General features: G+C 35.6%; 1 protein-coding gene across 3 annotated transcripts; it reads right to left on the reverse strand.

The window, feature by feature from the left end:
• Positions 1-318: 318 nt before the first annotated feature.
• Positions 319-22,104, reverse strand: LOC113522316 (uncharacterized). Of its 3 annotated transcripts, XM_052900788.1 has the most exons (3): positions 21,091-22,094; positions 17,807-17,998; positions 319-1,913 (listed from the first exon to the last, which is right to left on the reverse strand). In XM_052900788.1, the coding sequence occupies exons 1-2, from the start codon at positions 21,898-21,900 to the stop codon at positions 17,813-17,815; spliced, it is 996 nt and encodes a 331-aa protein (XP_052756748.1). In that variant the 5' UTR covers positions 21,901-22,094; the 3' UTR covers positions 319-1,913; positions 17,807-17,812. The 3 variants fall into 3 exon arrangements, with proteins under 3 accessions (XP_052756748.1, XP_052756750.1, XP_052756751.1); XM_052900790.1 differs by lacking the exon at positions 319-1,913 and having other exon boundaries at positions 17,860-17,998; positions 21,052-22,103; XM_052900791.1 differs by lacking the exon at positions 319-1,913 and having other exon boundaries at positions 17,865-17,998; positions 21,048-22,104.
• Positions 22,105-26,028: the final 3,924 nt, after the last annotated feature.

Consider the following 26,028-nt stretch of genomic DNA (forward strand, 5'->3'; position numbering starts at 1 on the left):
TACTATTAGATGATAATAGTTTTGATCAGTTGACGCATCAAACACCACCGTACAACCCGCTACAAACTAAAGTTTCATCTCAATCATCTGGACGAGTGGCGGTCACCCACTGTGCGTTTCTCAAGACACTTTCTTCCACGCACAACCATTCTTTGGAATCAAATTCCAGCAGCAGTATTTCCGAACCGATACGACTACATAACCTTCAAGAAAAGAGTATATTCCTTTTTAAAAGGCCGGCAGCACACCTGCAATGCCGCTGGTGTTGTGGTGATCATGGGCGGCGGTAGTCACTTACCATTTTTATTTTTATGTTTTATAATGAATTTATACAGATAAATGTACATTTAATTAAATAACGCGAGAGCTACGTTCTATCTAATAATGTTTAGATGGAGTATATATTTATGTATATAAACACTTCGTCAAAGACATGCAATCTTTTTTTATTTTTATGTGACAGTAATTGGAGACACGAAAGACTGTATATTTGAATATAGGCACCAAAATATTACAGTTATTATTCGTAAAACTGAAAATTGGTGCACTATTCGTTTAAAATTTTCATTTGTTTAAAAATCGTAATTTTATATATATATGTACATTCTTTATTGCACTTGTAAGTTACATATAAAATAATCTATTTATAAATGTTGTGAGCAAGGGTGGACTTATCTCTGACAGAGATCTCTTCCAGTCAACCCAGTACAGTAAGAAAGCATTTCGTTAGCGAGCAGCTGAAGTGCTACAACTATTAATACATAAACAAATATACAGTTAAATAAAATATTAAAATATATAATAAAATATTACATAAATACATACACTATAAATACATATAATACCTACCTACTTATATAATAAATGTTAAAATAAATTAATATACTACTTACATTAGAAATTTCGTTTAATGATTTTAAGATTTGACACTTCAATTCGGAAAATACATAAATTAATTTTGAACAAAAATACGCGCCTGTCAGTAGTTAGATGTTTTGTTTTGACATGAAACTCCATCTATATGTTATCCATACTATATGTTATGTTTTTTTTTCATTTAAGAGTTTCCTCTTGTCGGTGCAACTAATTCATGCATCTTCTTCCAGCCAGCTCTATTCCAGGCCATATCCTTGATCTCCCTATACGACATGACACCTAGTGTTTCTTTTATTTTGTCCTATGTAGTTATTCCTCGGTCTTCCTCTGTTATCTGTTACATACTATAATATCTATGATTCTAACAAACAGCTCTTACTTGAATATCTTTCCTGTTATTTAAAGTAACTTAACTAATCGTGACATTATCAATTTTAGAGATCCAATAAGAGTATAAAATTTTGAGATCAACTTTTTTTTAAACTCTTTTCACCGATAACAAAACAAGAATATATTGCATCTGGGAGGGCGTTACTTTTTTATATTTAGCTTAAGTAACAAATAATTTTGACATTTATCAGTAACTAAAGTGGACATATTTCACTTTAGTTAGTGACTAATAGGAAAAAAAAAGTAATAATATGGTAATTTAGGGGAAAAGGATTGTTAGCAATGGAGTTTGACAGCCCCATCGCTAGCAATATGCCTTATTACGTCGACCTCCACGTGGTTCCCCCTGGAAACCATCGTGAACAATTCTTGTTGAATTCGTCACGATGGGCTAACTGACCTGCTTCATCCTCACCTATCATTCTTCACTGGTGCCCCGCCGGTGTATACCGATAGCGCGGGTGGGGTTATCATTCCATTATAATCCATTTAAAAAAAATATATGGTAATTTGTGATAGGGAAAGAAGGTGTTTGTAAACTCTAAATAGTGACTATGGCTTGTCGCTGGCTCTCATCTCCAGTGTGGAGTGTCGTGTCGACTGTCGCCGCAGTGTCGGTAGATCGCGGAGTTGCACATGTCGCTACTCTGTAACAAAGTGTCAATATTCTCAACCGATTTCAAGAAAAAGAGGTTAGATATTTTCACTAATTTCTCCAAGCATCTGAGATTTTAAGACCGAATAAGAAGTTCATCAAGAAAGTTTGCATATTTAATGAAAAAAGAAATTTCACCAAATTGCATTGTCTGTGGAAAAGTTGAAGATGTACAGCACGTATTGATGGAATGTGATAGCAACCGAAGGGAAAGGGAAACATTTTTAAAAACACTTCATATTAATAAATTTGATGTGGGGATTGTTCAGAGCATAATGTATGCTCCTACTACCAATATTGCTTTGTGCTTAAGTGAATTAGTAAGTAGTATTGTTTAGTCATAATTATAATAGTAGATAACTTGTTTAGATTTTATGGGATTGACATGTTAAAAAACAAAAATCCCAAATTTCTTTTTATGCTACTTAGAATGGCAAACAAGCTGACGGCCCACCTGATGGAAAGTGGTAACCGTCGCCTATAGACATGAGCAGTACCATGGACATAACAGAGTATACTGTTTCGCCCATGATACTTCCCATGCGTTGGCATTCCTGAGGATTCAGGTGTTATTCCTCTGTACCCTGTAAATTCACTGCCATATCCCACCCTTCAAACCGAAACACAGCTATGCAAACACAACTGCTTCACGGTTGAAACACGAATGGGACAGAGGTAGCCAAGCAAACGACTTTTATACAAAGTCTCCCTCTGGTAATATACTTATAGATATGCATTTTATCGTAACCAAAATAGTAGTTTAGTTTTTAAATCAAAATTACTCGGTTTGTCTATTTTTTTGTGTGTGAATTATAATTTTAAATTATTTGATTTAGCCATTATAATATGGGAGTCAAATTTAAAGGATTAGAGGTTTGTAAGTATGGTGAGTGGCTGAAGGTAGTCATGCATATATTATTATGGTCCTGCAATCTAGTAGTTAATGGGTAATATGGGTGAAAATGGTATGGTAACCTCGCCTGCGCTAACGGGATACGCTGGCGGAGCACCAGTGAAGGGTGATCGATGATAAAGATAAAGATAAAGATAAAGATAAAGATAAAGATAAAGATAAAGATAAAGATAAAGATAAAGATAAAGATAAATATAAAGATAAAGATAAAGATAAAGATAAAGATAAAGATAAAGATAAAGATAAAGATAAAGATAAAGATAAAGATAAAGATAAAGATAAAGATAAAGATAAAGATAAAGATAAAGATAAAGATAAAGATAAAGATAAAGATAAAGATAAAGATAAAGATAAAGATAAAGATAAAGATAAAGATAAAGATAAAGATAAAGATAAAGATAAAGATAAAGATAAAGATAAAGATAAAGATAAAGATAAAGATAAAGATAAAGATAAAGATAAAGATAAATTTATTTGCAAACATGTGTACATAGTAAGTGCAAAGACATACTTGTTGTTCATTGTAGGATTTGTATAGTCCTAACATGTTTTGCTAACATTAGCGTGCAAAATATTATTTCAAGGACAGTGGCAATTTCAAGTGCCTTACAAAGCAAATCCATGCCCCCTATCTATCCATGCCTTACAAAACATATTAATATTTTGTGAAGATTATATATAAACTAAATAAAAAGTCAAATGGAATTACAATGTCAATAGCAAATGTCGAAAGAGAAACATATTAAAGGTTGTCATTTAAAAATTCGTCAATATTATAATAACATTTGTCAATCAGTAGCATTTTCAGTTTTTTCCGGAATAAGTTTGTGTTTAAATTTTTATATACATCTGGAATTTTATTATAAATTTTTGGGGCCATACATATAATGCTTTTTTGCAATAAAGTGGTTTTGGCTGGATGTATACATAATAGATTTTTATTACGTCTATTTCGATAATTTTTATCAGATAGACGTGGAAATAAGATTGGATTTAACTTCACAAATAAGGCCATTTCAAATATATATAAGGACGGAAGAGTGAGGATATTATGTTTAGTAAATAATGGCTTACAGCTATCTGTGACATTCAATCCAAACATGGATCTTATACATCTTTTTTGCATCTTAAAAGCCATATCTTTATTTGTTGAATTACCCCAGAAAATAATGCCATATCTTAATATCGATTCTACTAAACCATGATAAGCTGTAAGTAGCACGTTATTGTTTACGGTCCTAGACAGCTTGTAGAGTAGATATGCCAGGCTAGATATTTTTTTGTTTATTTCGTCTATATGAGTTTTCCAGTTTAGTTTTTTGTCAATATTTAGACCGAGAAATTTAGCCGTGTCAACTTCATTTATAATATTATTTTCATATATTATTTTAATATTAGATTTAGATTGTGTTCTTTGATTAAAGTGCATAATATTAGTCTTTTTTAAATTAATTACCAAATTATTATTTTTTAACCAAGCAATTATTGATGTCAGAGATTTATTTATAATATATTCATATAAATTAATATCATTACAATTTACAGTAACTGTACTATCGTCAGCGAATAACGTCATAGGTTGGTCAACAAAGTTAGGCAAGTCATTAATATATATTAGGAAAAGAAGGGGACCCAGCACACTACCTTGGGGTACACCAAATGTTACAGTGCGCTGTTTTGATGTAAACGTTTGTTGCTTTTTTGTTTTCCAATTTAATCTTGTCACTTCTGTAATTTGTTGTCGACCTGATAAATATGATTTTATCAAATTAAGGATATTACCCCTTATCCCATATGCCTAGAGTTTACGTATTAGGATGCTGTGGTCTACATGATCAAATGCTTGTGTCATATCGCAATATATAGAACAAACAGGTGAGGTTTTATCAATTTCGGACATAACTTTTTCCAAAAAAAATCATAAATCGCCATATTTATAGTTTTATTTTTTCGAAAACCCTTTTGTTCATTACAGATAATGTTATTTTTCTCTAAGTAGGCATTAATTTCAGTATATAGGTATTTTTCAAATATTTTTGAAAATATAGATATCAGTGCTATGGGTCTATAAGATTCCATTACCTCTTTATCATCCCTTTTGTAAAGAGGTTTAACTATGGTCTTTTTTAGTTGCTGGGGGAAAATGCCTGTCTGTATACTTAAATTTATAATATAGCTTAAATGAGCGCATATATGTTCATTTACCTCTTTAATAATTTTAGTTAAAAAACCATCATATCCAACACTGTTTGTATTTTTTAAGTTTCTTATGATTTTTTTTATATCTTGGGGTGTACTTGGGGCCATAAACATAGAATGTGTTCTATGATGGAGCTTTGCAGTTATATTTTTTCCACAGTTAGTCGTACGATTAATTCTGTCGATAAAGTAATTGTTGAAATGATTTGCTATATTTTTAGGGTTACTAACGTATTCATTGTTTATTTTTATTGTCCGGATAAAATCTTTAGGTATATTGAATTTAGAATTGTTAATAATTTTCCATGTTGTTTTAGCTTTATTATCTGATGTTTTTATGTCATAGTTGTTTTGTGCACGTTTGGTTAGTTTAATAATCTTTTTGAATACTTTAGAATAAATTTGATATTTTAATTTATTATGGTTAGTCGAATTTAGTCTGTATTTCCATAATAAATGTCTTTTCTGTTTACTACAAATTTTTAGACCGCGGGATATCCACTTTGACTTGCGATATGTTTGTATGGTAATATATTTTTTAGGAAAACATAATTCATAAAACATTTTAAAGTTGTCAATGAAATGTTGATAGGCACTCGTTGGATCATCTATTTCGTAGAGTTCAGAGAAGGAAAGTGTCTCTAAACATTCTTTAAATTTGAGTATATTGCGTTTGCTATAATCTCGAATTGTTTTATGCCAAGAATTTATTTTTAAAATCTTTTTGACAGGAAGTTTTATTAACTGAGCCGTATGATCTGATAGACCAAATTCTAATACATCAGTCCTACATATTTTTTTATAAGTATGAGCAAAATTATCTATACATGTACCGCTTGCTAATCTTGTCGGTTGCTTCAAAGCCAGTTTTAGGTTGTAATTTAACAATAAGCATTCTAGATTCAATGCGATTCTATTATGTTTTAACATATCTATGTTGAAGTCACCAGCCAATAATACATTGTTACATTTCAATTTAGAAGAATACATTAATATTTCTTCCAATCTACTAAAAAATATATTAAGATTATTACATTTTGGAACTCTATAAATACATATTATAATAATTTTATAATCAATTAATTCGACAGCACAACATTCAAATATATTTTTTATGGAAAATTTGTGAAATTTAGTCAATTCTGACCATTTATATTCATTGTTTACTAGAATACATGCTCCTCCTCTTTTGCTGTCACTTCTGCTGAAACAAGCGGCCAATGTATAATTTGGTATGTTTAAAAGCATTTCATGTTCTTTCATCATAAAATGTTCTGTTATACAGAGTACGTCTACTTTAATATTTTTGTCTCTTAGTTCTTCTATATTTATCATTAGTGAGTCTGATTTACTCGGTAGTCCTGCAATGTTTTGATGTAAAATGTGTATATGTTTAGTGTCGAAAAAATATAGATTCGTCATTTGTTGTATTTATATATTTGTGTATATTATCATTATCATTACATTTTATGTCATTCTTATTGTTATTATATTGTATGTCAAGGATGAGTTTCTGAAGATCCTTAAATATTATCTTCATACCATAGTCATTAACATTGCCTGAATGCTTCCAAAACATTTTATAGCCATAAGAAAGTCTTTTGTTCGAATCTAATATATAGGCATGCTTATGAGTAGCCACATCCAAGTATAATAGATTATTAAAATTTTCCACTCTCCAGTTGAACATATTCGTGTGATAACCATATTTATATGTAGGAAGACAGAGAATAATATTTGTATGTTTCATTTGTTGTAAAATGTTTCGAATATAATAAATCAAGTTAATATAATTCTTTGTTACTTTAAAATCATCATCTCCAATCATAATAACACAGTAATCCATCATAGTAAAATGTGTAAGTTTTGTATCAACTCCTTTTAACATATGTTATATATTGCTATAAGGTATATTGTAGTGACATAATTCTGAGTAATTTTTTAGATTGGTCTCGGTTATTGAAAGTATATTATTATTTTTATTAGTACTTATTATATGTATTTTGTGTGTATTAGATTTTATTCCTTGAAATTTTTCCGTGGCCTTTTCTAATATTCTTAAGTTTATTTTGTCTGATTCGGTAGTGAAGGTTGTATTTTTGTCATGTAAGTCATGAATATCTCGTGATTGTGATGAATCAACATTCATAGTATTTTGTGTCATTGCCAAGAGATTATATTGTATATTCGCATTTTTTGATGTTTCTCCCTTTTTTGGTGTCTGTTTATGGTTTATCGGGCTATTAGAAATTTTTTTCAGGAACTCGTTTCTTTTTTGTAAATCGTCACTGCTTCGTTTTAATATATTATTTTCTAATGTTAATTTATCTATTTCCGCATGTGCACTTTCCAGTTCTATTTCCAATGTCTCAATTCGTGCCTTTAATTTCAGAGTTTGATCTATGTCCTCGACTGATATATCCGGTAGGCTACTGCTAGTTTCATTTAAGGATCTTGATAAATTTTCTTGCGTTCGGTTAAATGTATCTGACTTAGTCCGGTTACGACGAAGTGTTATATTATCTAAGAAATTCATTCTTTATTTCTAATACAAATTATGTAAATAATTGAGTATAAGTTAATTAATTAATCAATCAATAAAATAATTGGCAACTGATTTTCTGTTTCAGAACGAAAAAAGTATATTTGAGGTATAAGTATAAGATGAGGATGAAAACAGGCCAGTTAGTCCATCGTGATGAATTCATCAGGAATTAACCATGATAGTTTCCAGGGGGAACCGCGAGGAGGTCGACCTGGTTGAGTATATTGCTAGCAAAGGGATTCTCAATCTCCATTACTAACAATCCCTTTCCCCCCTAGTTAATAGGTAATAATGGAATGGTAGCCCGCATTACAAGTAATACCGGCGGGGCACCAGTGAAGGATGATAGGTGAGAATGAAGCAGGTCAGTTAGCTTATCGTGACGAATTCAACAAGAATTGTTCACGATGGTTTCCAGGGGGAACCGCGTGGAAGTTGACCTGATAGGCCATATTGCTAGCAATGGGGCTGTCAAACTCCATTGCTAACAATGTAGCTGCACGATAGTGCAGTGTATGTGCAGCGCAGCGGTGCAGAATTAAAACCCATTGATTACACTCGTTAACACGTTAATTAAGGGACAATTCGTTCTGTTTACCCACTAATTGTACATTGGATGCAAACAAATGAACGCCCAATTAGCTTAATAATTATTATTAGTGTAGTTTGTATTATTGGAGTATTTAAAATTACAGATTTAACCAGAGGGAGACTTTGTACAAAAGTTGTTGACCTGTGTACCTCTTTCCCAGGGTCACTTCTCGATTGTAAGTGGGAGATTAGTCCCCATTTTTATCAATATACCCTATCAGGTCGACCTCCACGCGGTCCCCCTGGAAACTATCGTGATTAATTTATCATTGAATTCATCACCATGGGCTAACTGACCTGCCTTTTCATCCTCACCTCTCACCGATACCCCGCCAGGGTTACCATTAAAAAACCCTCTCTCCCATTCGTGTTTCTACTTTGAAGCAGTTGTGTTTGCATGGTTGTATTTCGGTTTGAAGGGATTTTTTTAATGGGTGATAATGGAATGATATCCCCAGTTGCGCTATCGGTATACGCTGGCAGGACGTCAATGAGGGATGATAAGTATGAGGATGAAAGCAGGTCAGTTAGCCCATCGTGACTAATTCGATAAGAATCAACCATGGGAGAACCGCGTAGAGGTCGATCTTATAGGGTATATTGCTAACAATAGAGCTATTATATCTCCATTAGTAATAGTACATCACTGCAGCGGCAAGCAACTGAGGCATTGATGGACGAACGTGCAAATGTGGGCTGAGGTATAGCCGAGGCACACATACGTGAGTCCATCAATGCCTAGTTGTGGCCAAGGCCTGTATAGTACATTTCTCAAACAATGCGCGAAAATCAAAAACACAATTTTACTTTTTAAGCTCAATGACGATAACGAACAATAATAATTTTTCACGCGCCATAATGTTCCTTTGTTTTTTTTTTCAATAAACAGCTTTCTATTTGTAAGCCAGTTCCAAATTTAAATAAAACCTTTTATTAGCTACCTCCTTGGTAGCCATGTTTCGAAGTAAAAGGTCATTCCATTTTTAAATTACAGGACAGATATGAGTTTACATAGTAATTTATCTGGCTACAAAACACGACAGATATGGATTTTTATACAACTTTTGCCGGCCGCTGCCCGTATGTATCTGGCCAGTACGGCAATTTTGATTTATCTCGAAGAAAATTGTCAAAATAATGCTCACACTTCCAAGCATGTTTGAGAAAAATTTTTTTACTAATGGAGATATAACATGAACTCTCTAAGGAGAACACTCCACTTTATATAGAGAAGTAGTGCAGAAGGATAATATATATATTTTTTACTTATGCATAAACAATACATTAAATCAATAAAAAAAAATTACACACACTACCATGTATTTGACACACACACGCATATATACTCTTTTGTTTATTGTTAAAATCTGTGGTCAAATTGAGAATAGATTAATATTGTTTGTGTTTAATATTATTTGTCTATAGCATTTCTGAATGTCAAACATAACCATAATAAATTCATTTATTACAATATATATAATAAATTCGGGTTCCCTTCGGGTTCTCAAGGTCGATTGAAAGAAATCCCTTTAAGGGATAAGTCCGCCTGTGCACCTTTTTGTTATGCCCTAATATTTATATTAAGGGGGGAAAGGGATTGTTAGTAATGGAGTTTGACAGCCCCATTGCTAGCAATATGCCTTATTAGCTCGACCTCCACGTGGTTCCCCCTGGAAACCATCGTGAACAATTCTTGTTGAATTCCTCACGATGGGCTAACTGACCTACTTCATCCTCACCTATCATCCTTTACTAGTGTCCCGCCGGTGTATACCGATAGCGCGGGTGGGGTTACCATTACATTATCATCTATTAAAAAAAATATCTATATTAAAAGTGAATGTACAAAAGTACAAATAAATAAATAAATATGTTATGGTCGAATTTCGACCACTGGGCGATCACTTGTTATTATTATTATATCTAATCTTTAAATGTAATCAGAGATTAGACAGTAAAATGAAAGGCAATATTGAAAATAATAAGATTGTCTACATAATACAAATACTAGTCATATTTTGTTATCTGATAACCTTAAACAACTTTTAAAGACTCATATTTGTATATTTTATGTTAATTGGTGATTTTATCGTCGATTAGCTGATTGGTTTTTTTTTTATATATATATTTTTATACAACTTAGAATGGCAAACAAGCTGACGGCCCACCTGATGGAAAGTGGTAACCGTCGACTATAAACATGAGCAGTACTACGGACATAACAGAGTATACTGTTTCGCCAATGATACCCCCCATGCGTTGCCATTCCTGAGGACTCAGGTGTTATTCCTCTGTACCCTGTAAATTCACGCCATATCCCACCATATATTTTGTTGTTTGACTTACTGTGACAAGTGTCGTGCTGAAATGCAATATTAGGAGTTATTCCCCAATATCTAACGTTACTTTGAATTTGTTTCCAAAAAATTTATGGGTCTTTAAACCCATTAAAATGTTTTGGGGAATTTTATTAATACTTATCATGCTATTAATTGAGCTGCTGAATGTCATTAAAAATTGAAATATATTTATAAAAACTGAATATATAATTATTTATTATTATTAAATCAGTAGTACCAGAGGGAGACTTTGTACAAAAGTCGATTGCTTGGCTACCTCTGTCACATTCGTGTTTCAACCGTGAAGCAGTTGTGTTTGCATGGCTGTGTTTCGGTTTGAAGAGCGTGGGATATGGCGTGAATTTACTGGGTACAGAGGAATAACACCTGAGTCCTCAGGAATGCCAACGCATGGGGGGTATCATGGGCGAAACAGTATACTCTGTTATGTCCATGGTACTGCTCATGTCTATAGACGACGGTTGCCACTTTCCATCAGGTGCGCCGTCAGCTTGTTTGCCATTCTAAGTTGTATAAAAAAAAAGTACTTTCGACTGATTTTGCTAGTCAATAATACTTTTGACTGGTTAAGAGTTTTGAATGTAACAATTGTAATATATTAAAATACGGTACCCGTATTGCTATGTGGTCCCAGCATAGAATGGGCCAGCCCTTTCATTCCTGTAGTTGTCGCAATGCACCTGTACAAGCTACGCGAGCTATCGGAAATCTTAGTTTTAGTATAATAGTACCCGTACCGGTACGGGGTATATACCGTAATTAGCAGTCGGTACCGCGGTAATCCGTAATGCGGTTATGTCAAAACGCGGTCGGATTGCGAGCCGACCGCGGCGAATTCCCGTTTAGCGCACACGAATCGCACACCGCAGGATTTAGGAATACGCATTGGTGCGGTATCGCTAGATTTAGTTTCAACTTAAAACTTTGGTTGTTAACAGTTGGTCCGTTTGAGAGGAGCTTTTGTATTCTACGAATAATATTGATAATAATATAGTTTGTATAATCCACAAACTATGGGGGGAAAAGGATTGTTAGCAATGGAGTTTGACAGTCCCATTGCTAGCAATATACCTTATTAGGTCGACCTCCAATTGGTTCCCCCTGGAAACCATCGTGAACAATTGTTGTTGAATTCGTCACGATGGGCTAACTGACCTGCTTCTCCTCACCTATCATCCTTCACTGGTGCCCCGCCGGTGTATACCGATAGCGCGGGTGGGGTTACTATTCCATTATCATCCATTAAAAAAAACCACAAACTATATTATAACGAATAATAATATAGTTTGGGGATTTTGTTATTGTTTTTTTTTTGGACGATTATTTTGAGTTATTTCGAATGGGCTTCAGAAAGAAGGTTCTCGATTCGATAGTATTTTTTTTTTATGTTTGTTACCCCCTATGTCAGTACGTCAGTTATAAATCTATTTAGAAATATTTTATGTCATCTGAAAGGATATATTTTCGAGTTAGTCTCACAGAATAAAAAAAAAATTAAATACAGTTTTTTTTTATACAACTTAGAATGGCAAACAAGCTGACGGCCCACCTGATGGAAAGTGGTAACTGTCGCCTATAGACATGAGCGTAACAGAGTTTACTGTTTCGCCCATGATACCGCCCATGCGTTGCCATTCCTGAGGACTCAGGTGTTATTCTTCTGTACCGTGTAAATTCACGCCATATCCCATCTTTCAAACCGAAACACAGCCATGCAAACACAACTGCTTTATGGTTGAAACACGAATGGGACAGGGGTCTGGTTTTAATATATTTAAATACGGTACCCGTATTGCTATGTATTCTCGGTACAGAATGGGCCACCCCTTTCCTTCCTGTAGTTGTCGTAAGAGGCGATTAAGGGAATTTAGTAATCAAGGGATGGGTAGCAGCGTTTCCCTACCTGGCAAGCATGGCGACTACTGGAAAAATCCCCTTTTAGGGGGGGGGGAGACCTGTTTTGAGTAGTGGACAATAAACGCTTTTTTTTTTATTTCTACGCTTAGAATGGCAAACAAGTGGTAGAATAACAAGTGGTGGTATTGTCAAGTCGTTATATTATATTTTGCAGTAGGTATATAGAATAGACAGTTTAAAAATATGAGTAGTCAAACTTAGTCGTGTATTATGTAAAATTTGCTTCTTCAATTGGACGCATTTGACAGAAATGTATAATTTGTTTTCAGTTCATTACTAATGATCACGCGAACCGTTGTGAACGTGACTTTCTGGTCTTGTCACTGGGTAATGTCAAATTGTGTTTAATTCTTTGCTTCGATACAATTGTATAAGTAGTAATATAAGTAATTTGTCAACCGTGGCAACTACTGTCAAAACGTCACTTTCACCAAAAGGAAGACTTTGTACAAAAGTCGATTGCTTGGGTACCTTTGTCCCACTCGTGTTTCTACCGTGAAGCAGTTGTGTTTGCATGGCTGTGTTTCGGTTTGAAGGGTGGGATATGGTGTGAATTTACAGGGTACAGAGGAATAACATCTGAGTCCTCAGGAATGGCAGCGCATGGGGGTATCATGGGTGAAACAGTACACTCTGTTATGTCCATGGTACTGCTCATGTCTATAGGCGACGTTTACCACCTTCCATCAGGTGGGACCGTCAGCTTGTTTGCCATTCTTAGTTGTATAAAAAAATAACTTCACTAATGGGAAAGGTCTATTTAGGATTATTTATTATTACTATATCAGCCTTTAACCGTCTATTGCTGAGAATAGGCTATCCCCATAAGAAAAGTTTTGCCAGTACTTGCCGCGCTTGGCAGGCGGGTTGGCAACCGCAGTTAGACCCTGGTGATATTTTTAAGAGGAACTCTGCTGTCTATCCCAAGACTATTCAGCTTCCTTAATCGCCTCTTACGACATCCACTGATAAGGAAGGGGTGGTCCGTTCTATACCGGGACCACACGGCCCAATAAAGCAATCGAATAAATATTTTACTGTGATTTCTTGATTATTATTACATTTTTAGTTTTTCTCTTCAAAAAGTATGTTTTACATAAACTTTCATACATTATTTAATATACGTTAATGAATAAATTTATAAAAATCATGAAATTATTTGTATATTTTTATATAAGAGATGTTATGATTAATTTGAAGTGAAAAGTGGTTAAAAAATATACATATATTCTTAAAAAAACTTCCACCTCTAGTTGTACATCGTTAGGGGCGGAATTTCGAAAAATCATTTATTTATTCCTTGTGTTAAGGAACCCATTGTCGACATTTAGTATTTCTAAGTTTCGTATTTTCGGCTGTGCGTTAATTCGAGTCAGTCAGAAATTTGCTCTTTATTATAGACTAGGTATTACGGGCGACTTCGTCCGCGTGCCCGGGATGTGTTTATTGACCATAATAAAAAGTAGCTATCTGTAAGTAAATTCTTTTCTATCCCATATATAATACGTATGTATTAAATTTCATAGTGTTTAGTTAAGCCGTTAAGGCGATAAGAGGTAACAAATAAACAAACTCACTTTCATATTTATACCATAAAAACTATTGTTTTAGTTTAATATTGTTCATCACGTTGCACTGTCAATTATATTTTCTTTTATTCCTGTCTACGGTCGACTGGTAGACAACGCCATATGGTGTTAAGTCCGCCATTTACACTATCTACGTGTATTAAAGTTTAATAAATAAATAAATAAGGATAGTGAAATAGTAGTGAATCCAAAAAAAACTTATGAATTTTAATTGCTGTCACCAATTAATAAAAACTTGACACGCACGCACGCGTTTGCTGATTTCAAAGTCGTTTCTTTAACTCGCGTATGTGTGGATTTTGTGTATTGCGTGCAGGAACGCGCCAGTGTGCGCAAACTAGAGGGTGTCTGTGTGCGGTGTGGACAAATAGCGACTTGTGATCATAACGTAAGTTTACTGCTGTGATAGAGTGATGATAGATAGATAGATAGATACTCTTTATTGTTTCCTTCAAAATACTACAATAGTAAACTTATTATAAATATAAATAATTACAAGAAATAATCACAATGAGAAAACAATGGGCGGTCTTATCGCTAAGAGCGATCTCTTCCAGGCAACCTTTGGATGGAGAGGAGTAATTATAAATAATTTGGTGGGAGCCACGATGAAAAATTTTGTTAATTCTGTGTAATGAGTGACAGAGTACGGTAGATATGGGGTGAAAGTACAGACGGATCGACAGCTGTTGTGGGAAAATTTCATGAAAATTTATGTTCAAAGTGGAGTAGATATTATTTGCATCTATCGAAGGCTACATGAGATTGAATGGATAAGTAAGATTTTTTTTCAACGGGTGATAATGGAATGGTAACTCCGCCTGCGCTAACGGTATATGCTGGCGGGGCACCAGTGAGGGATGATAGGTGAGATGAAAGGGCAGGTCAGTAGTTAGCCCACCGTGCTAAATACACCTGGAATTCAGTATGATTTTTTCCAAGGGAGACCACGTGGAGGTCGACCTGTTAGAAAATCCCTCCCCCCCCCCCCCCGAATAAGGAAGATGATGGTGATAAACCCGTTGGGCCGTGTAGTTCTGTTATAGAATAGGCCACTACTTCCTTTCCCGCGGGTGTTATAATAGGCGGGTGATAGGCAGCACCATCCCTCTTAAAACATCTCTAAAGCCTGACTGCGGTTTCCAATCCGCCTGCTAAGTGTGGCAACTATTGACAAAATCTCCCAAGAAGAAGGCATGTGTTCACCAGTGAACAGTTAAAGGCTGATATGATGACAATGATGGTGATGAACAGCGTTGCTAGACCGGGTATTTGTTTCGCAGTTTTACGCAAGGATTTTTCTATTCGTGAAATTTTGAAATGAAATTCTTAGAGAAAAGTGTAATTTATTGCTTTAGAGCAATTAATGGTTAATTATTTGGGAATTTTGAGTACAACTCAGTTTATTGCTTCGCCCTCAAAAGAGCAAAGCACTGATATTCTGTTGCGACCAAAGGGAATAGGGTAACAATAAAATAATACTACCAGATTATCCATACAATAAATAGATAGACATCTATCTCAAACAATCTATATTATTGTAAACAGAGGGAGACTTTGTACAAAAGTCGATTGCTTAGGTACCTCTGTCCCATTCGTGTTTCAACCGTGAAGCAGCTATGTTTGCATGGCTGTGTTTCAGTTTGAAGGGTGGGATATGGCGTGAATTTACTGGGTACAGAGGAATAACATCTGAGTCCTCAGGAATGGCAACGCATTGGGGGTTTCATGGGCGAAACAGTATACTCATGTTATGTCCACGGTACTGCTCATGTCTATAGGCGACGGTTACCACTTTCCATCAGGTGGACCGTCAGCTTGTTTGCCATTCTAAGTTGTATAAAAAAAAAAGTATAAAATTTATTTGAAAAGAATACGAGCCTAGTTTCTTGTCAGTTCTTCTCATCTCAAAATCATTCCGAACTGACGGTAGATTTGACATACCATAAGAGTCTGTAATAGGCCTACATGAATAAAGATATTTTGAATTTGAAATTAAAATTTGAATTTAAATGGTGAACTGAAATCAAACAGTTTATTCTAAGTACATAGAATACCGATTAATACATGTTTCAATTAGATATTCAATTCAATTCAATTTATTGCATTCTACAATATTATTATGAAAGGTGTTAATAATGGATAAAGTACATTGTAGTCACTGTCGGGCGCAGCAATTAGAAGCGAGGAGGGAGTTATTCCTTAATTTCATAAAGAATTTTCATAAAGATTTAAATAAATCAATTTCAATTTCATCGATTTAATTAAATTCGAATTGAATTCCAAATTAATTTAATTATTTTAACGATTTTTTTTTATTTCCAAATGTTTTATTTCATTTTAATGCAATTTAATGTAGTTGTTCATATTTTTAAATCTTTTTAGTATCGTTATCAATTTTAGTATTATTAACTAAACCAGTAATATTTATATGTTATGCGTTATTTTTTTTTTATTACAAATTTTTATCATATATATATTCATCTATATCGTAATAACATTTTTTAGCTAATAGTTGTTTTAATTGTGGTATGAATACTCTATCGTTCTGTCGTTCTGTATGTATATGTAGGCAGGTAACAGATTACATTAAATACAAACATTAACAGGTACGACGCGCGATGATTATGAAACAGTATCTTGTGGAAATCATTTAATGATCATGTATCAGAGTTCGTCGATATGTGTCATATATACGTAGGCATATTCTCACGTAAGTACTTCACACATAATATCTAGAGAAAAATGTATGTGTTATAAAAAAAGATACATAAGAAATTTTTATTATACTAACCTGATCATATAAAAAAAAATATTCTTAAATTTTTCTTTTTTTTTGTTTTTTCTGTTAACTTTTTTTTTACCTATTACTATCGTATGAGTACTATTCGATTTTTTATGGATTTCGTAACTTTATTTTTATTTGTATGTTACTCGACATCTTTAGAAATTTTCTTTTTTTTTTTCTAAATATTATTGATGCGGAAATATGAAATGAAATGAAATGAATTTATTTTGCTAGAATGCAGGTAATTTTAGATGATAGAGGTTTATATTTCCCGTGTATATTCTGCCTCTATGTCGGCGTGCAAATTTTTAACAATATAATAAATTTATATATATATTCTACATTATATTTCCTTTCCTTAGTCATACAATATAGTATTATTATTTATTACAATAAACAGAAAAAATAAAAGCCTGTACAATAGTTGTCCAAATTAATAAAATATTTTAACAACTGTATCTCTAGTGTAGGTTGTGAAGTGCATTTGTTTTTTTAGCGAAATATTCATTAATGGTATAAAACCCGTTACATAACAGCCAATTTTTAAGTTTACGTTTAAACACTGTATGAGCTGTTACTTCTCTAATGTTATTTGGTAGATGGTTGTAAACTTTAATAGCCATACAGTTGTGCGTTTCTTTTATGTAAATCTAACCTGCACTTATTTATATTATATGTTAAAGTATCTTAAAATAATTGTTTTAACTTTGGGATATAGTTTTCAACTTACTTTCCACTAAATATATGTCGGTTTATAATTTTCTGTTTAATTATTATACAATGAGCATTTATTTTCTAGTCGATATAAAAATTTGTAATTTCTAAAACTGTATGAAACGGAAATTAAAACTGTAACCTATTTGACGTAAAGTGCATATTTGCTTAACATTTATATGGCTACACAATGGTAAATATTAGTAAATACCGCACTAATAAGCTGACAAGTTAGAAACAGAAATGGTACCTTTGTAGACAGTATGTACCTGGGATCACACGATGTAGTTGCGGCGTGGGTCTCTCCGGCCGATAGCGAAAGGCCAGGCCTTAGCCCTTACAGCGGCTGCCACGTCCCCTTTCAATAGTGCCACCACGTCATCCATGTATCGCAGCGCTCGCCACTCGGCCACCAGCGCACGCGCAGCGGCCGCGCACCGGCACGCGCGCGCACTCTGCGCCTGGAAATGTCACAATAAAAAGATTTCAAATAAATTTCAAATAAGCTGAAGTGGCAATACACCATATATGGGTCGAAGAATTGATAACTAGTGGGGAACAAAAGAAGTAAACCCGTGATCTACGCGAACCGAACTGTAGCATTACGGAGTGGCCTTTTTCGTGATATTTATTTATTTATTTGAAAATTACTCACCACAATTACAGTGGTCTTTTCTTCCTATATATCTTAGCCACTGTGTTTTAAAATGGATGATAATGAAATAGTAACCCCGCCTGCGCTAACGGTAGACACCGGCGGGGCACCAGTGGGAGATGATAGATGTAAATGAAAGCAGGTCAGTTAGCCCATCGCGAAGTATTCCACGAGAAGTAACCACGATGGTTTCCAAGGGGAACCATGTGGAGGTCGACCTGATTAGTAAGATTGCTAACAATGGGGCTGTTAGACCCCATCGCTAATAATCCTTTTTCCCCCTAGACACTGCGTTAGGTTGACTGGAAGAAATCTCTTTTAGAGATAAGTTCGCATTTGCTTGTTTTGTTTTTAAGTTGTTATTATAATGCAATAATAATAATTTTTGTAAACAATGTTTTAATGCAATAAAGAATATATCTGAACAGTTTCATTGTGTTCATGGACCACATTACGGTCGATTCTGAACTGTAAATTTTCTTAATTTATCTCTATATTTCTATTTGATAGCACAGCGTAATCTTTATTGTAAAGATCATCCCCATCATCTGGACGAGTGGCGGTTTTCCACCGTGCGTTTTTCAAGGCACTTTCTTCCACGCACAACCATTCTTTGGAATCAACTTCCAGCAGCAGTATTTCCGAACCGATACGACAACATAACCTTCAAGAAAAGAGTATATTCCTTTTTAAAAGGCCGGCAGCACACCTGCAATGCCGTAGGTGTTGTGGGTGATCATGGGCGGCGGTAGTCACTTACCATCAGGTGAACCGCATGCTCGTTTGCCCCCTGTGTTGTAAAAAAAAAAGGACCGATATGAACAAATTTTCTAATAGATTTATGTCAAAATTATTATAATACAGCTTTCTTTTTTCTTTATATTTTATTTACTCTACTCAGCTTAGTTAGTAAATGAAATAAATAAAAATATTTTACAGACGGTAAGTATTTTTATACTCCTTTTTTTCCAATAAGACAATGCAACTTTTCCCAATAAGTTTCTTTTATTATTGATATTGGTACATATTGAGTTGCTTATACTCGTATAGAGCGTTCACTGTATTAGTTTATATGGTGGTAGATAAAACAGTAATTTTATGGAATTATCAAATTAAAATATTAGATTAGGAGATAGTTTAAAGAAATACGACTCCAGAATCGGCCCAATTTTCTTTATGTTTGTTCAAGTAAGTGGTAAAATGTATACCAATTTTCACGAGATGAAGCGCCAACCTGCTTTGTAGCGAAATAAGGGGAACCTACGAGTATGTTTAGAACTAGATTAATAACAATTGATGTCTAATTACAATGTTAGCTGAAAATAGGTCAGTTTTTCAACAATATTTATCGACTACTATGCTACAGATAATAACAGGCTATTATTTTAGCTTTTTGTTTTACTTTTTCCTATTAATTAATTTTTAATTTTCCTATTACTTTATTCATAAATTTAATTAATTAATCATTGAAAAATTGAATAGAAGACATTTGTAATTGAATTAGTAAGTATGGAATAATCCTAAAAGATATATACCTTACAGATTGAAAAACATATAATATTAAAATCAATTCCAATTAGACAAAGAAATGGAAAGTACACCATGAAAATAGTTAGTGGAGTTATTGTTTAAAATGATTTAAATTATAGTCGAATGACTCATATTTTTTTTTATGAGTAGGATAAAGTTTGTGGCTTATTGGGAAGTATGTACATATATCTCTCTATTAATTCGAGGGTCGGCGGTATACTGGCCCCCTGTATACTAGTAACTCTGGCTTCATACTATAACTATATATATATTTGTCGGCTAACAAATGACAATCACGTGTATTATATTTTTGTTTGCGATTACTACTGAAGAGTTTTTTTTTATACAACTTAGAATGGCAAACAAGCTGACGGCCCACCTGATGGAAAGTGATAACCGTCGCCTACAGACATGAGCAGTACCGTGGATATAACAGAGTATACTGTTCTTTAACTGTTTGTTTAAGGCATTATAACAATAAATTATGTGAAACTCGAGTCAGTATGAGCAAAGAGCAGCCAACTTTCTAGCATACCTTATATAAACCTGATACCTAAATATAAAAAAATTATAATGAGGCATTAGAAATTTTCCTGCGAATTATTCCTTGTGGTATACAGTATACAGTTTCGCCCATGATACCCCCCATGCGTTGCCATTCCTGAGGACTCAGATGTTATTCCTCTGTACCCAGTAAACTCACGCCATATCCCACCCTTCAAACCGAAACACAGCCATGCAAACACAACTGCTTCACGGTAGAAACACGAATGAGAGTTTTGCAATACAACTCTATGACGTATGACTAGACTAGAGGTCGAAGATTGGGCTCGCTTATCTTTTAAAATACAGTTACAAGTTTACAAATACAAGCAAAATGAACGAATTATGTTCCATGTTCATTAAAAGTCTAAATATTTGCAACGTGGAACTAACGTAAGTGCACAGTACGATCGCTATCTAATGTACTATACTTGGTGCACAGCGCTAAGTATGTATACTGCAATTGGTGCATTGTGCAGCGTGTTTTGTTGAAGCGATGCACAAAATGAAGTTAATTCGAGTGAAAGTTACGCGAATATTTATTCACATTTAGTAATGAATTACCTCATTGACCATTAGCACTGTCATTATGAAGTTTAAAGAGTTAAATAACAAATGCCACACACAATAACAGATTAGAAATGTGATTGCTGCATAACAACCGGGTCAATAACACAAACTTATCGGTAAACATTCGCGTAACTTTAAAAATAGGCACAATTAATATATCGTGAGGTTGGAATTGGAAAAAGTGGTGTTGGTTGTGTTGCGAGCAACGGTACCAACGCGTCAGGGGTCGCGGCGAGCCACGCGCCGGGCCAGCACCTGGATGTCTTCGTGGATACCCGCCAGCTCGTTGTGCAGGTCCCGGGACTCCGCCAGCAGGGCGTCCAGGCGTCGCGCTGCTGCACTCAGTTCGGTCTCCTGGCACTCCCCTTCGTCTTCCTCCACTGATAACGCTAACTTTCCCAATCTTTCTCTCTCGACGGCTTCTTTAATACTCCCACCTCTTTTTCTGAACTCCCTCAACAACTCCTTTCGAATATTTCCTCCCGAACGCTCTTCTTCTTCCGCTTCACGTAACTCGTCCGCTAGAGATCTTTCTGTTTTTGGATTTTGTAATGTTTGAGTGAAATTTGGCGGTTCCGTCGGGGTTTCAACAGGTACCGCCGGCGGATTAGGAGGTTCCGGTGTGGTGGTCATTGAGACACATTGCGGACTCGGAGACAGTAGCGCTCGCTGTAGAAATCGCCGCGTATCCTCATCGAGTGGTCGCGTGAGTCCTCTACGGGGAGCCGGTTTAATTATCGCCTCCAAAACATCCCGGCCCGGATCTTCTGGCCGGAGGAGCTCGAGTATTTTCGCCCGCGGTGGCGATATGGTCGAGCAGACGTCGAACCTTGACACCAATTTGCCCTTGGACGGTGAGGTGTGGATATCGCCGGTGGGAGAGTACGCGCGGAGGTTCTCGTTGAGCAGCCGGTAGTTGCGGAGTTTGACGTTGCCCTCTGGCGGGAGGGGTGCGCCGGAGCAGTCCTCCGGCTGTGGTTCTACAATTTCGATGTAATGCATACACTGCATCGGTGTCGGTGCAGACGTGGGACCGTCGTGCCGCGGCTGCGTGAACAGGCTCATGTCTCGCTCGGGCGGCGCGCGCGGATGCACTAGTCCATCGGTTCACGAAAGCGGCACGCACGCGACTCGGCCGTAATGTGCGATAACTAACTATACTAATTTGTTGATTTCGCCTAATTATTTAAAAGGAACTGTTTGCTTTGCCGTGCCGTGTCGATACGCCGACTCAGCCGGAATGCATGAGGGGACGCCTGCTTGCGCTCGACTAATTCAATTTAAGCCCTATTTCTGTCGTGTTAGAAAAAATCATTGCAACATTCCAATGCATGGAGTACTTGATACGCTTCACTTGTTGTTGCACAATTAAATGTAACTAGATTATAAATCATTATACGAAGTAATTTATTAAATAAACGAGTTATTTTTTATGGGTGAAAATGGAATGGTAAACCCGCCTGCGCTAAGGGGATATACTGGCGGGGCACCAGTGATGGATGATAGGTGAGGATGAAAGCAGGTCAGTTAGCCCATCGTGACAAGTCCACAAGAATTAACGACGATGGTTTCCAGGGGGAACCGCGTGGAAGTCGACCTGATAGGGTATATTGCTAGAAAGGGGGTTGTTAGGCAATCCCTTCCCCCCTAAATAAACTGTTAGATAGGCATAGTTATTGGATATTAATTTATTGTACGATATGTTTATTGTGTAGGGAATTCGAAATCTAGAATCTATTAACCGATTGGATGGCACAGCTCAATTTCATATTTCCGTGAGATTTATTGAATCGTTCCTACGGATAAGTCGTATTGAACTAACGGCACGTGTTAGTATTAAAATATTGGAAAGACATTCATGTCTCCGATAGTCTTTTATGCAACTTAGAATGGCAAGCAAATTGACGGACCACCTGATGGAAAGCGACGATTCTCTATAAATAAGAGCATACACAGACATTAAAGAATACATTGTCACTGAGGACTATGGTGTTATAGCTCTGTGTCACTTGATTCCATTGCTCTATTTCAATCTTCAAACCGAAGCAGGCAGCATGTATAGATGCTTCATGGCAGAGACATGCCTAATACTAATATAAAAGAGGAAGGGATTATTAGTAATGCGGACTACCAATCTCATTGCTAGCAAAAGGTCGACCTCCACGTGGTTCTCCCTGGAAACTATCGTGCTGAATTCCAGGTGATTATATATATTTCATCACGATGGGCTATCCCAATTCAACAGTAAAGCAGTGGTGTTTTCATGGCTGTGTTTCGGTTTGAAGGCCCATGGGCGAAACAGTATACTCTGTTATGTCCATGGTACTGCTCATGTCTTATATTCTCACCTATCATCTCTTCCTGGTACCCCGTTATCGTATACCGTTAGCGCAGGCGAGGTTACCATTCCATTATGATCCATTAAATTCAAAATACATATACACACAATACACATATTCAAAATACATAATATTAAGAGACCGCGCGAACAGCTGTTCATACTAGTACCTTTGGTATTCATAGTAATAACCAAGATCAGCGGCAAGGAAATTAGTTCTATCGCTGATTGCCCAGTATGTTATCAAGCCAGTTCTTTCGACGGCTGCAAATTGACTGATTAGCGGACACAATTAATACGGCATTTGTCATTATCAAAGATTGCGCGTCAAGTGCGCCGCATCGCTACCTAACAAATTATCACAGATAAGCTGATAAACGTGGAAACAAACCAGATATGTAGAAATAGTTGTAAATTTCGGCGCTTTCGTATCATCAGCGGTGGTCTGGGGTACCTGTGGGCAGCCTCTAAACCCTTTGCGGCTGAATGGTATTCGAGACCTCTGCTGATCCTGGATCGTTCGGTTTTTTATCTTCAATACCTTTTTTTTTGTCTAATCTTGATTAATTTTGGTAATTAATCGATCAATGTCCGATTAATGGACGTGTTGTAAAGTAATTCAGTGTTTATATTTATTTTGCAGCCATTTTTTTTTCTTTTAATTTCTAACAAAATTCTAGTTCTTATAGTTTAATTTTTAAATCGAGAATTTTTTTTTTATCAATAACCTATGTAAAAAAACTCCAAGTATTATTAATAATCCTAATATTATTTTATTTATAAATTTTACTGCAAGAAAATGCATGCTTGACATAAAAAACGTTTCTAATTGAATATACCATTTGTATACTAACATCGTAGGCTGAGAGACCATCTTTAGTTAGTCTAGTAATCTTTAAAATTTATCTATATACCTATAAGTTATTGGAAAGATATTTTTACGTTATAAGTACCCTTCAATCGAGTGGTGCTCATGAGAAGTGCGCGTGAGTGGTATTTCAGGTAGAAAGGGGGGTTCGAGAGGCGAGGAGAGCGTATAGTTGGCAAGGGTTCGCTGCTGGCGTCAACTTCAGAAGTCGGCGGTGGTCAGACGGACCCAATTTTGTTGTTGGTTCGAGACCTAATACCGACTTTAGAGTACAAAAACTCCGTTATCATTTTGTTTGCATGTTTATTCTTTTGTATTACTTTTAAATTATTTTCTATGAGTTAATTTTGATTGTGAACCAAAGTGTGGACTGATTGTGTGATTTAGTTTAACATATGTGTTTTTTTTTTTCTTTTTATAACCCAGGGGGCAAACGAGCATGCGGCTCACCTGATGGTAAGTGACTACTGCTGCCTACGATCAACCACAATACCAGAGGCGTTGCAGGTGTGCTGCCGGCCTTTTAAAAAGGAATATGCTCTTTTCTTGAAGGTTACGTTATCGAATCGGTTCGGAAATATTGTTGTTGGAAATTGATTCCAAAGAGTGGTTGTGCGTGGAAGAAAGTATCTTGAAAAATGCACGGTGGAGGACCGCCACTCGTCTAGATGGTTGGGTTGAAATTTCGTATCTTTTTATCTATGGTAAATGCTGATTTTCTGTAGACCTCTGAAATCGTTACAGTGCTACGAGCAACAAGTAATTACTACAATATTGGATGGTTAGATACTAGCTATTAACCTGTGACTTTAAAAATCAAATCCGTTTAGTAGTTTTTGTGTGAAAGAGTAACAAACATCTATTATTACAAACTTTTATATTTATATTATATATATATTATATTATTGATAGTCAACTTTCAGAAAACATAGATTAAGGTCGAAAAATGAAAAACATATTGTTTGTTGAATGCGTCGTCTTTCTTTTGTTGTCGATGTTGAATTTTTTTTTATGCAACTTAGAATGGCAAACAAGCTGACGGCCCACCTGATGGAAAGTAGTAACCGTCGCCTATAGACATGAGCAGTACCATGAACATAACAGAGTATACTGTTTCGCCCATGATACCCCCACGGGTTTCCATTTCTGAGGAATCAGGTGTTATGCCTCTGTACCCTGTAAATTCACTGCCATATCCCACCCTTCAAACCGAAACACAGTCATGCAAACACAACTGTTTCACGGTAGAAACACGAATGGGACAGAGGTACCAAGCAATCGACTTTTGTACAAAGTCTCCCTCTGGTAATAAGAGAACTAAATGGAATTCAAAGGAAATACTAACTAAAACTTTACATCAACTTATCGTGTTAAGTGGGGTTCAAAGATAAGCTCCCTTCAGAAGTGTTCTCTAAAGATTAGAGTATTAAGTTCTTCAAAAAGGGTGTATTAAGGTTTCTTCAGGGTTGGAAACGCGTAAAACACCTGGAGGTACGGGCATCCCAAGGTTACAGTGACCGTTAATCATTAAACAAGCTGTAAGCTTTGTGGTATAAACAAATCCAAGCCGTTAAAATCAGCGCTTATGCGCTTCAGGCGCTTCATAGACGCGCTGCGTCCCACCGTCGATTACAAAATTGTACTGCGCTGAATGTAAACTGCGGAGTTAGAACACGATGGGGGGAGGGAGGGGAGTGTGTCAAGCGCCTTACACGTGTATCAAGCGCGTTACACGTGTCTTCCTCTTATTGCGGCTCTCCCCAAATAAGAGGTCCCATAGGTCTCTACTTATGTCCAGTGGAACGATTATGAGTTGTAATGATGATATATTTTAAATTTATTCAGTATTATTTACTGAAGAAATGTTGTTGTCACCGTGTAGGTCCCGGTATAGAATGGGCCACTTCTCCTTTTCCCGTGGGTGTCGTAAGAGGCAACTAAGGGACGGCGAGTGATGGGCAGCAGCGTCCCTCTTAAAACATTTCCA

This window comes from Galleria mellonella, unplaced genomic scaffold, assembly GCF_026898425.1.
Source record: "Galleria mellonella isolate WM207_F2 unplaced genomic scaffold, CSIRO_AGI_GalMel_v1 utg654, whole genome shotgun sequence".
Classification (NCBI taxonomy): domain Eukaryota; kingdom Metazoa; phylum Arthropoda; class Insecta; order Lepidoptera; family Pyralidae; genus Galleria; species Galleria mellonella.

Excerpts from the sequence above, each read along its gene's own strand:
- LOC113522316 (XM_052900788.1), bottom strand. The coding sequence starts at position 21,900 with ATGAGCCTGTTCACGCAGCCGCGGCACGACGGTCCCACGTCTGCACCG. Across the intron at positions 17,999-21,090 it reads GTATCCACGAAGACATCCAG|GCGCAGAGTGCGCGCGCGTG; the intron begins GTGCTGGCCCGG and ends TGACATTTCCAG.